Source organism: Neoarius graeffei, chromosome 14 (assembly GCF_027579695.1).
Source record: "Neoarius graeffei isolate fNeoGra1 chromosome 14, fNeoGra1.pri, whole genome shotgun sequence".
Taxonomy (NCBI): Eukaryota; Metazoa; Chordata; class Actinopteri; order Siluriformes; family Ariidae; genus Neoarius; species Neoarius graeffei.
In genome coordinates, this window is record NC_083582.1 from 12,169,992 (window position 1) to 12,181,708 (window position 11,717).

The following is an 11,717-nucleotide window of genomic DNA, read 5'->3' on the forward strand; positions in this document are numbered from 1 at the left end:
TACTGAAATATATATAATCGATTACATTGCTTTGTTGAATAAAACAAATTGACAGAATAATGTACTAGAATGGCAGCTACAATTAGACACCTTTTCAAATTTACCAATAAACAATTTTATAAAAAGATGAATTTCAGTTACAGCAGTTATTATTGGTTAATCAATCAACCAGAAGACCCCCCGATTTTATTGTCTGATGACACAGCTCGTTACCCGAGATGGAATTTTTTTTTTTAAGCACGATCAGCAATTTCATAAAAACCCGGACGTCATCGCAGGTAAGCATGGTGGAAAGATCATGGACACATCTCTAGCCGCTTTATCCTGTTCTACAGGGTCGCAGGCAAGTTGGAGCCTATCCCAGCTGACTGCGGGCGAAAGGCGGGGTACACCCTGGACAAGTCGCCAGGTCATCACAGGGCTGACACATAGACACAGACAACCATTCACACTCACATTCACACCTACGGTCAATTTAGAGTCACCAGTTAACCTAACCTGCATGTCTTTGGACTGTGGGGGAAACCGGAGCACCCAGAGGAAACCCACGCGGACAACATACAAACTCCGCACAGAAAGGCCCTCGCCGGTCACGGGGCTCAAACCCAGACCTTCTTGCTGTGAGGCGACAGCACTAACCACTACACCACCGTGCCACCCTGATCATGGACATGTTTTTACTTATCAAATTCACTGATATTTCATGATCTCCTTGTTGAAACCTACTTTGTTTCTTACCCTTTCATTTGATAGTCGCCATTTTGTATCTAAACACGCATTTGAGAAGTCATGTGAGGTGTCAATAACAGTGATCACTTTCACCGGTGTCCACCATTATCGACACCCTGTGGAATAGTGTCATTTACAGGTAATCGGGTGTTCACATCTGTATCCTCATGACATGTGTACCAAGTTGTTTCCAACACAAAGTGTCAAATCAGCATGCTTCAACATCTTAGGGGATTACTTGGCTCCTTTAATTGTCTTCCCTGCCTGGAGATTCAGGAATATAAGGTTTGTCAGATTTCCCAGAAGCCATTTATGGTCATACTGACAATGATTTGTTCTTTGAATTTCTGAAGCATTTTGTTACATTTGCGAAGGAGAAACACATTCAGTTTCCTGTCACTCTGTTTGTTGATGGACATTCCACCCACATCTCCCTTGCGACAGTAGAATTTTGCACTGCAAACAGAGTAATGCTCTACTGTCTCCTGCCCAATGCCACTCGCATCTTGCAGGCTTGCAATATTGGATTGTTTTTTCCAATGAAAGCATCATGGAAGAAACGTATCAAAGAATGGCAAATGCAGCATATTAATGAAGTCTTCACAAAAAGAGATTTCCCAGGTGTATGCCCAGGCTTGCTCATTGGGCATAGACTAGGGATAAAATTTGAGTAACTGTTGAGTAATTATATAATTGTAGCTGCTGCTCCAAGTTCTAAATCTTGTTGGTTTGCATTAGCTGTTAAAGGAGGATTAGCATCATTTAAACCAGTCATCTCTCACACTCAAATCTAAAACTAAAAATGTTTGCTGCCAACATTTTGCTTTTCTAAGGGTAACATGAAAACCAGTTAACATTTACACTGGTCAAAGAGAAGACTCTCCGCTTGAGCCATCAGGGTTTAGCGTTGTCAAAAAGGAGTAATCCGGAGCACCATCACACCAAATTCAAGGTTTCATTCTAACAAGTATCAAAGACAAGAGAGAGGTTAAAAAAAAAAAAAAAAGTTAAAATTTAGGATCCCAGCAATCACTTTTTACAAAACCTACTGAGCGTGCTAAAGCCGCTATTGAGGCTTCATTCTGTTAGTCAGCTACCTGATGAGGTAAATCTCAGTTCAGACTTTTACTTCCAAAATGACTTTGTGCTCAAGAAGTCTGAAGTAGAACATGCTAAGCCCTGAAAATCTCCACATTTAACAATTTCTTTTTTTCCCCTCTCCAGTTCTCAGAGTTCATTAAGCGGCAAGTGGCAGAGGGCAAAGGTCGTCTGAAACCAGCCCGGGATCCCGAAAGCGTCATTGGAGACATGTTTAAGAACCAGGACCGGAACGGAGACGGACGAATTACAGCCGATGAACTGAAACTCAAAGTAGAGGAAGACCGTGAGAAAGAAAAGATTCCACATGAAGAACTGTGAGAGAATCTCGACAAGAAATACAGCCTGAAATTTTATTCTCACATGTGCACACACTAAACAATGCCATTCAGAGATGAAAACCACTCAGGATTTTGTCTTTTAAAAAACAAACAAACATCAGCAACGAGAGTGTACTTGCACTGTTTTTAATGTTTTATTTTTACACAAGAAAATGTTGGCCTTCTGTCTTCATTCCATACACATGAAAAGACTTAAGAGATTCATTTTTTCATTTTGTATTAAGTGTTGTGTGAACTGAAAAATGTTCATAGTATAAACCATGCAGGGTTTTTTTTTTTTTTAAATTAAAATTACCTTTGTTGTAAATCTGGTATCTAAAATCTGAGATGTTACTGTAGTTGCAGTTCACCGGTCAGCCAGCAGAGGGCACAGAACAAGCTAAAGCGTGTTAATGCCACATCCATCCATTCACACTGGAACAAATAAATAAAATGGCAATATAACTGAGGTCATAAACACAGAGGACTTGGGCTTTAGTCAAAATTGAAAGGGGGGGGGATTCTTATTTACTCATTCTGATAGCATTATAACATTTGTACAGTACAGGAACATACGGAGATGGAGAACATCTTTTACACTCTTGACAATATGCAAGTTTTTTTTTTTTTAAATATAAAAGAACAAATAATTTACAGAATTCTTGGGGTTTTTGTGCACAAAATATTCAGGTGGTCCCTTTTTCAACATTAAGATTGAACTTTCATTAAAACAGCAATATGCAATTGCTGTTTTAATGAAAACAGCAATATTTCCTAAATGTTTTCATTTAGGAAAATTGAGCTTATACGTGTAAAGTGTAACTGTTCAAGGAGGTAAAATGCCGTTTGGACAATTTAAATCTTTTTAAAAGATTATAAAGGGAGGAAAAACCCACTAAAATTATAACCGATGAACACTGAAGATGCTGAAAGGATTTTTATATTCTGTACGTTATGCTGTTAAACTACAGATGGGCGTTTTAATGTCGGACCTAAAATATCTAAAATTAAGATATTAAAACCTCAGTATTTGAGAGAAACTGACAACATTTCATAAAAATTTTAAATCTAAGAAAAGGCAAATTATTACAGAGGTTTTGATTAAAAAAAACATTTTAAAATCAGGAGTTGGTGCATGAAGTAATTTCAAAATGTGAAAATTATGAACCCACTCTGATAAATCGTATGAAAAATGAGCTGATCGATATCACGGTCCCTTTTTTCTGCTGATCTTTGACCCTCAGCTTAATCCTGATTGGCTGGGTGACCATTCCGACAGTCACGAGGCCTCATTTCCCCGCTGTGATGTATTTAAGAATTGCGTTTGGGATGTCTAGCGTCTCGTCCTTCTCCAGCACGATGTCATAAGAGCTGACGAACGCCTCTCTCCTCTCCTCGACCTGTAAATGTCATAAAAGCAATATGGTAAATGTTATATACTGTATAAAACAAAGTAAAACGATCTATAACAACTTGAAGTAAAATATTTTCTGTAGGAGTTTATCAATCTCTCGCATCATTTTGGAGAATTTTGGCCCACTCTCCTTCTTTGCTTCAGCTGACTGATGTTTGTATGCATTTGTTCATACACACCTGAAAATCCTGCTGCAGCATCACAATGGGCTTGAGGTGTGAATATTGATTTGGCCATTCCAACACCTTCATTGTTTGTCTTCTTTAGCCACAGATGCTAATTTGCTAGTGTACCTAGGATCATTGTCCAGTTGTATGACCTAAAGCTGCTGGACAGAGGACCTCAGATTTGTTTCAAGAATATTCTGCTATAAAGAAAAGTTTATCATTGTCTCAGTGACTGCATGATTCTTTGGTCTTGTGACTGCACAACCCAAAACCATAAACATCACCCCTTCAGAGTTTGAGACGTTTGGGGTGATATCCTGTGTTTGGTTTTCCTCCAAATATGGTGCTGTGCATGATGACCAAACATCTCCAACTTATTCTCATCAATCCAAAGGATATTGTTCCAGATCTTGTTTCCCCCCCTTTTTCCCTTCAGATGCAATTTTACAAACCTAAGTCACGCTATATATTCTTTTTGGAGAGAAGGGACGTTTTCCTAACCATCTTTCTGTGAAAGTCATACTTGTTCAGTGTTTTTCTGACTGTGCCATCATGAATGTTAACATTTAATGTGCTTATAGCAGACTTGTAGTACTTGAGTCCAACTTGTACCCTAATTTTAAGGGCTTGTGACTGGACTTGGACTCGAGCATTGATGACTTGGACTCAAACTCGTACATTAACTGCATTCGGACTCATAAATTGGAGACGAGGACTCTGATTTGTGTCTATTTTTTGTAATATGCCATAATTCAGCACAAGATACTTATATCTACATTAATTTTTGTACTAATTTCATTGCAAGAATGTCAAACCTGCGTGCCTTGGAGCATGCATCAGATGGACTCTCAGGTGTGTTCTGGACAGTGCGCACGCCAAGTGAACTCTCGCATGCCGTAAACAACTCGCACCTATACAGAATTAAGGTGCAATCAGCGTGCCTATATAAAGACTGTGAAAGCACACTTGTGTTGCAAAGTATTGAGCTGCATTGCTGACATTACCGAGCCTTATTTATTTTCCTGTTTTGCAACTTTGATTCTGCCTAGCCCACAATAGCCCGTTTGTGCCTCGCTCAACCTATTACACCGTTTTACGATTTTGCCTGCCATTCTGGATTGTTTACCTCTCTTCACTTGTATTAATAAACATCTTCTGCATGTACTGTACATCCATCTCCAAACCACCTCTGACAGAATACTTCACATTCCCTGACAAAGAGAATGCACATTCATCTGTTCATGTGTCATGCTCAGGAACAAACTTAACGTTAATGGTGCTAAATGCCTGGACAGAACACCCCTAGGATTGTCCACTTTGCTTATACAGACTTCTCGTGCATGGGGTGGGATGGGGAATACACTGCTATGTGTTCCATATGTAGAAGAACTATCGAGGAGACGATAGGGACAACCTCGAACTTTAATCATCATTTGGCAAGACTCCACCCAGATAAGCGACACTATGTTCATTGCCTTGTTGATAGTGGGCAGGGCTTGCTGATCAATGACCTAGCTAGTGTTAACCCTCTCTCATGTTATTTGCCCTGTCGATAGTGGGCAGGGCTTGCTGAGTGATGAAGCTTTTTATCTTTAGCCTAATAACTAAAATGGGGCAGTCAAGCAGCAACGTTAGTCCAACACACTAGCAGAGATGCTTTCACCTAAAGGCAACTGCCACCATCAAATGGTGCGGTTGGAGTCTTATTCTTGGACTTGACTCGGATCAATAATGGACTTGGACTCCACTCGAAATTTTCTTTAATGACTTGGACTTGAACACTGGGGATTTGAGACTGGACTCGGACTCTAGGTTTAGTGACTTGACTACAACGCTGGCTTACAGTGGCCTGCAGGTCACATGATGTAGCTCGTGTCTTTCTTTATATCTCCAAGCATTAAATGGTCTGACCTTGGACTGAATTTGCTGGGATGCCTTTTATTTAGAGATGGCCTTATGACCCTTCCCAGATTGAAGAGTAGCAACAACTACTTCGCTGAAGTCAAGACTGGTGTCCTTTCTTCTTGGCATGATGTAGAGACACACCTGAGTGCGGTCACATTTCTTGACGATTAACAACAACTTTTGGCTGTTACCATTAAGACCAAGTCCTACAATACCAATAACTATACCTATAACTACAACTATGGCTATACCTCTGCCTGAATCTAGTTCCAGTCTGGAGCAGTCACACCACAATTATAATTCCGACTACAATACTGGTTGGTCCTGCCACTCAGGTAAATAAATGCATGCAACTTAGGAATAGTCATGGAAGCACATTATTCCAGGTCATACTGTATAGCTTGGACTTCAAAAAACAAACAACCCATGCACATACTCCGGTGGTTGACAAAATATAGATAGATAACGGACTACAGAAATATAATTTAAAAAAAAAAAAAAAAGGATAAAGTACGGAATGGTTACAGATTTTAATACAGATGCATCATGGATGCTAATAATTTACAGATTGGTCATGGACATTTCAGTATATTACAGATTGGTTATGGATTTCATACGGAAGATGCATCATGGATAAAAAATTAAGTAGTCTAAAACAAATGTTTGGACTGCTGAAGTTCACAATTAAAATATCTTCTGATTTTATATGTTTATTAATTTACTACTGATATTTCATGGAAAACCACATCCATGAATAAAAGATTCGTGCTTTGTATTAATTTTTATTTTCTGTGAATCCGTGTTCAATGACTTCATGATGCAACAAGGATGTACAAAGATGCCTGGGGAAGACAGCAAATGGTCAGACAACGTCAAATGTAAACAATTACCTGATTGGTCAGATGTTTTATCGGATCAGGTCCAGGCCTGGAAAAATCGCTCCAGAAGCAATCTCAGCAATACAGATAAACCCAGGCCTGGGCTATAGGTATAATTATTGGTCTGGTATGACCAACAACCACAAACTGCAGGGGACTGATTTATTTATAGTTATTGATATTATGGGACCAGGCCTTTAGGGGTCACCACAGCGGATAACGTCCCTCCATCTCCTCTTGTCCTCTGTACCGTCTTCTGACAGACCAACCATCCTCATGTCCTCCTTCACCACATCCATACATCTCATCTTTACTCTTCCTCTTTTCCTTCTACCTGGCAACTCCATCTCCAGCATTCTTTTCCCAGTATACCCTGGATCTCTCCTCTGTACATGTCCAAACCATCTCAAACTCACTTGGTCTCCAAGCCATTCTACATGTCCTGTCCCTCTAATATACTCATTTCTAATCTTATTCAACTTTGTCACGCCCAGTGAAAATCTGAACATCTTCAACTCTGCTACCTCCAGTTCAGCCTCCTGTCTTTTTGTCAGTTCTTCTTAACTAAACTGTGTGAATTTCATTAGTAACACCTGACTGCTAATTACTCTCTTAATGATTGTAGAAGTTGGAAGGGTGTACTTATTTTTTCATATCTGGTTTCTGAATGTTGGTTTAATTTTTGTGGGGAAATAAAGTTACTACATCTCTGTTGTGTGCGTGTTTTTTTTTTTTGTCAGATAAGCCGAGGTTATTTGTTTATAGAAATTGATGAGGACCACACAATTGCTGAGGCGATAAATAAAAAGAGACTTGAATAGAAAGGAGGGTGCCATTTCTTTTTCCCAACTGTATATGAACAGTTAAAAAGCATGATAATACTATTCATGATATTATGGGTTTTGAGAAATAAACTCTGATATAATTGTGTGTTTTTTGGGGTGGATCTGTGGGCGTCTTGTGGAGGGGTCACCTTGTCGTTGAGGTAGCCGATGCGAAGGATGTTGTGGAGGTCCTGCACTCCATCAGCCATGTTCAGGTCTCCCAGTGAATCCCCTAGCAGCAGCACATTGGTGCGATCATGTGCGAACTGGTGTGTGTTCTGTAGCGCTCCCTCTTTTTTATTAAATACGTGGATCAACTCGCCTTTAAATGCATACACCACACCCTGACACACACACACACACGTTTAATAAAGACAGAAATCATGCCTTTAAATATTAATTTCAGTCATAAATAAGAGCTGAAGGAAGATTACGTGTTGGTCGTAGTCCATGTAGTTGGAAAAGATTTGCACGTTCGGGTGGAAGACGCCATGTTCAGTGATCACTCCCTCTAAAGTATCTCCAACTCCGGCTGAGAAGATCAGCAGAGGGACCGAGTTCTGGTTCAGCATGTCAAAGAAAGACCCATACCCCTCTCTAACAGGACACACACACAGTCCGCACAAGAACACACAGAAGTGTACTAACAGAAGTATATGAAGCATGATGCATTGTGGGAAATCACCTCAACATGGCACCCGATTCCCTCACAGCCTGAGCCAGCTGGTCTTTCCTGATTCGTTGTTGGATGATCAAATCATGAACTCGTGTCCACCTGACGTAATGGAATAAAGCATAAAATAATGCTAAAAGCAGAATTAGAATGAATTAGTGTGTTAATGTTGGTGTGATCACTGACCATTCCACCATGTGGGGAATTTTCTCCTCCACCGACATTGAGCTGTCGATCTCAATAGGATAATAATGAGCCACCAAATCCGATAGCTGGATAAAACATTAGGTGGGGGGTAGAAGTATATCGTACAGTAATGGGAAATGGGTATCAAACATTATGAGGTCAGGGATAAAATATTAAATTGATTAAATAATCAAACAAATAAACAAATACAAAAATACGTCCAGTTCCTTTACAATTGTGGCACAATATTTTTTCCCCCCAATCCACCAATTCTAATAAATCACATCAAACACATTTCATCATTGTTTTAGTGAAACTTTATTTTTACTTTTAACCCCAAACCCATCCTCTGTAGATCTGAAAACATTCTGCATGATCCAGTTACATGATCAAGTGATTAATCAGACTTATCACTATAATGACTATACTCCATTACACTATAGCACTGCTGAATAAAAGTAACTGAACATCAGGGATTAATTTCCTTGAACAGCACTACATACAGCGTGTCCGATTCCACTTCAATCTGCTTTTCTCGTTTAACTTTTTAAACATTTTGTATGTCAAATTTTATCCTCATGAACACTGATGGTGGTTTACCTTCGATTTACAGTCCTCACTAACGAGTGTGCTCCTGAAAAGAACACCTGTGGAGGGGTAAATAAATAAATTTAAAAAGTTATATATCAGCAACTCTCATGCTGTTCTGTGTGTGTATACTCACTGTGTGTAGTAGGGCAGCGTATCCCATTGTGAGCAAACCTGGTGAGTGTCATGTCAAAGTCAGAGATCACCTACATAGACACACACACCCCTTAAAATTATCACACACATTCACACTCCCTCCTTTCGCCCGTAGTCAGCTGGGATAGGCTCCAGCTTGCCTGCGACCCTGTAGAACAGGATAAAGCGGCTAGAGATAATGAGATGAGAATGAGATTCACACTCCCTTTCACATCTAGGAGTAATTTAGCACAGCCAATCCTCCTACATGCATATTTTTGGGAGGAAACTAGACAGGAAACCCACACAGACCTGAGATCAGGAATGCATCAGATCGTGTGTGTGTGTGTGTGTGTGTGTGTGTACCTGCAGGGCATCAGGTCCTGCTCTCCGCATGTTGTTGATGATGGTTTCCACTTGTCCTCTGTCTCTCACACACACTGAGTCTTTCTTCAGCTCCGGAATCTGAAAAAGAAAGAAACGTTTAGCTTTTATTAAACTTATTTTAATGAGTCAAGCAAATCTTATTTGTCATCACAACTATACACAGTGTGCAGTAAACAGTGAGAGGAAATAAGATTTCTCCTGGACCCAAGGAGTAACACACCAGTAGACAGACACAGTGCTGACGGGACATACACAATGTACAACAGGAATGAAAGTGAGCTGGACGACCCTGATTAGGTTCTAACTGTAGTCTATAATTTGAGACACAAAGTGTAACATGAGAAAGAACGTGATTGGCTGATCGACTCACCAATCAGAGCTGGACTAAAATATTTGCATCATGTGTCCTCACAGAAAACTCCAGCCCACACACTTGTTTTTAAACAGATCAGCCCCAGCGCATTACTACAAACCTGCACTACTGTCAGAGCTGCTATTACAAAGAACTAATCAACACTTTCTGACCAATCAGAATGCAGAGCTGCCCTCACACTTTATCATCTGGAGGAAGACTGTTAGGACACTGCGAACAGAAGAAAAGATCCAGGGGACGTTAAAAACCTGCACACACACACAGGGTGTGTATAAACACCAAGAGAGAATTATTAACCAGCCTGAGTGTGTTTCTGTTCACCAGCGTTCACACACTGATCCCAAAACCGAGCTTCCATCACTAATAACCACAACAAACTACAATAAAGCACAATTCAGTTCAAATCACATCAGTGGCTTAATTTAGATTGTGACTTTAACAAACCAGAACCCACGAATGGAAATCAAAATAAGTCAATATTTAAAAAAAATCAAATAAATGTAAAATAACCCCCCCCCGAAATAATAATAAATCACACAATGAAAATGGAGGTTTTTCCCTAAATTCATAGAAGGCATCTTTTTTTTTTTCCCCACCAAGCCCCGCCCACTATCCTCCTCGCCAGTCGCGGAATACAGGTGGGAAAATGCGGATGAATTATTGAGGAAAAACTAAATTAGCGCAGATTTAATCAAACTGCTAACAACAACTCTTACCATTTTCAACAGAATATTCAGAGCTATCCTCGTCTGTAATGATGAAAATCACTTGTTCTCCCACACGAGAGAAGAAAGGAAAAAGAAAAGAGTTGAGACTTTAACAAGGAAGCTGATGCATACAGTAACTAAAGCGAGCGAATCCGGATTCAAAGCACTTTATAGGTAGCTTCTTCTTGGGGTTTTATGGCTGTTGGCAAACAACGTTTTGGTGCAATATCGCCACCAACTGGTATGGAGTGTAGATGGGCTATAGCTTGTCTTAAAAAAATAAAAATAATAATAATACATTTTCTCCATCAATTTCACTCTTCTGAAATACTGAACCAAAAATAAATAACTTTTCTCTCAAGAGCTTCTTTGTAAAAGGTCCTGCAAATCCAAATTTAACTTAAGTTTTTCAAGGTTCAGTCTCAGTTCCCTTCTCACCGTTTCCTATTTCTCATCTCATTATCTCATCTCATCTCATTATCTCTAGCCGCTTTATCCTGTTCTACAGGGTCGCAGGCAAGCTGGAGCCTATCCCAGCTGACTACGGGCGAAAGGCGGGGTACACCCTGGACAAGTCGCCAGGTCATCACAGGGCTGACACATAGACACAGACAACCATTCTGTGAATCTGAAACATGGATTAAGCCAAATGAATATATAGCATTAAATGAAGCGAGTCCTCCTGGATACAGTTATATACACCAGCCTCGTCAAACTGGCAGAGGAGGAGGCGTCGCGGTTATTTATAATGATTATCTAGGTGTAACACAAAAACCTGGTTATAAATTTAATACATTTGAAGTTCTTCATACTCATATAATGTATGTAGCCTCAAAAAATAGGTCTACCCAGTTAATTCCATTGCTTATTATTTACAGGCCCCCGGGGCCATATTCTGAGTTTCTTTCTGAATTTGCAGATTTTATCTCAGACCTGGTTATTTCCTTAGACAAAGCTTTAGTTGTCGGAGATTTTAATATTCACTTCGATAACCCAGAAGACCCTTTAAAAACAGCATTTGTGCCCATTTTAGATTCAGTAGGGATTAATCAGAGTGTCATAGGACCGACCCATAATGGTGGTCACACCCTCGATCTAATACTAACATTCAGGTTAAACATAGACAAAATAGTCATACTTCCACAGTCTGAAGTTATCTCAGATCATTATCTCATCTCATTCAAACTACGTCTGAGTAATAATATATGCACCTCACCATGCTACTGTATTAAACGTACATTCACGTCAACTACTGCACAGAGCTTTATAAATGATCTCCCAGAGTTATCAACTTTGATTGGGTCACTGTCAGACCCTGCAGAACTTGATCAGG

General features: G+C 39.8%; 2 protein-coding genes across 7 annotated transcripts in view; one reads left to right on the forward strand and one right to left on the reverse strand.

Annotated features, from left to right (window-relative positions):
- Positions 1 to 3,953, forward strand: part of fkbp10b (FKBP prolyl isomerase 10b) — a 70,744-nt gene extending 66,791 nt beyond the window's left edge. The window contains exon 10 of the mRNA XM_060939288.1: positions 1,954 to 3,953. Within this exon, the coding sequence (XP_060795271.1) occupies positions 1,954 to 2,148 (195 nt within the window). The 3' untranslated portion in view covers positions 2,149 to 3,953. The remainder of the gene's footprint in view (positions 1 to 1,953) is intronic.
- On the reverse strand, positions 2,162 to 10,552 carry LOC132897973 (7-methylguanosine phosphate-specific 5'-nucleotidase-like). Of its 6 annotated transcripts, none has more exons than XR_009656425.1 (10): positions 10,394 to 10,546; positions 9,284 to 9,382; positions 8,919 to 8,988; positions 8,795 to 8,841; positions 8,195 to 8,280; positions 8,021 to 8,110; positions 7,770 to 7,932; positions 7,485 to 7,679; positions 3,320 to 3,547; positions 2,162 to 2,582 (listed from the first exon to the last, which is right to left on the reverse strand). XR_009656425.1 is itself a non-coding variant. In XM_060939289.1 (9 exons), the coding sequence occupies exons 1-9, from the start codon at positions 10,394 to 10,396 to the stop codon at positions 3,437 to 3,439; spliced, it is 864 nt and encodes a 287-aa protein (XP_060795272.1). In that variant the 5' UTR covers positions 10,397 to 10,546; the 3' UTR covers positions 2,162 to 3,436. The 6 variants fall into 6 exon arrangements, 1 of the variants encoding a protein (XP_060795272.1); XR_009656427.1 differs by lacking the exon at positions 2,162 to 2,582 and adding an exon at positions 3,741 to 3,886 and having other exon boundaries at positions 3,470 to 3,547; positions 10,394 to 10,550; XM_060939289.1 differs by having other exon boundaries at positions 2,162 to 3,547.
- Positions 10,553 to 11,717: the final 1,165 nt, after the last annotated feature.

Bases quoted from the DNA above. Each gene is read 5' to 3' on its own strand.
- LOC132897973 (XM_060939289.1), bottom strand. The intron at 8,281-8,794 runs GTAAACCACCAT...TGTTTTATCCAG, and splicing joins GTGAGGACTGTAAATCGAAG to CTATCGGATTTGGTGGCTCA. The intron at 3,548-7,484 runs GTGACCCCTCCA...TGACATTTACAG, and splicing joins TCGGCTACCTCAACGACAAG to GTCGAGGAGAGGAGAGAGGC.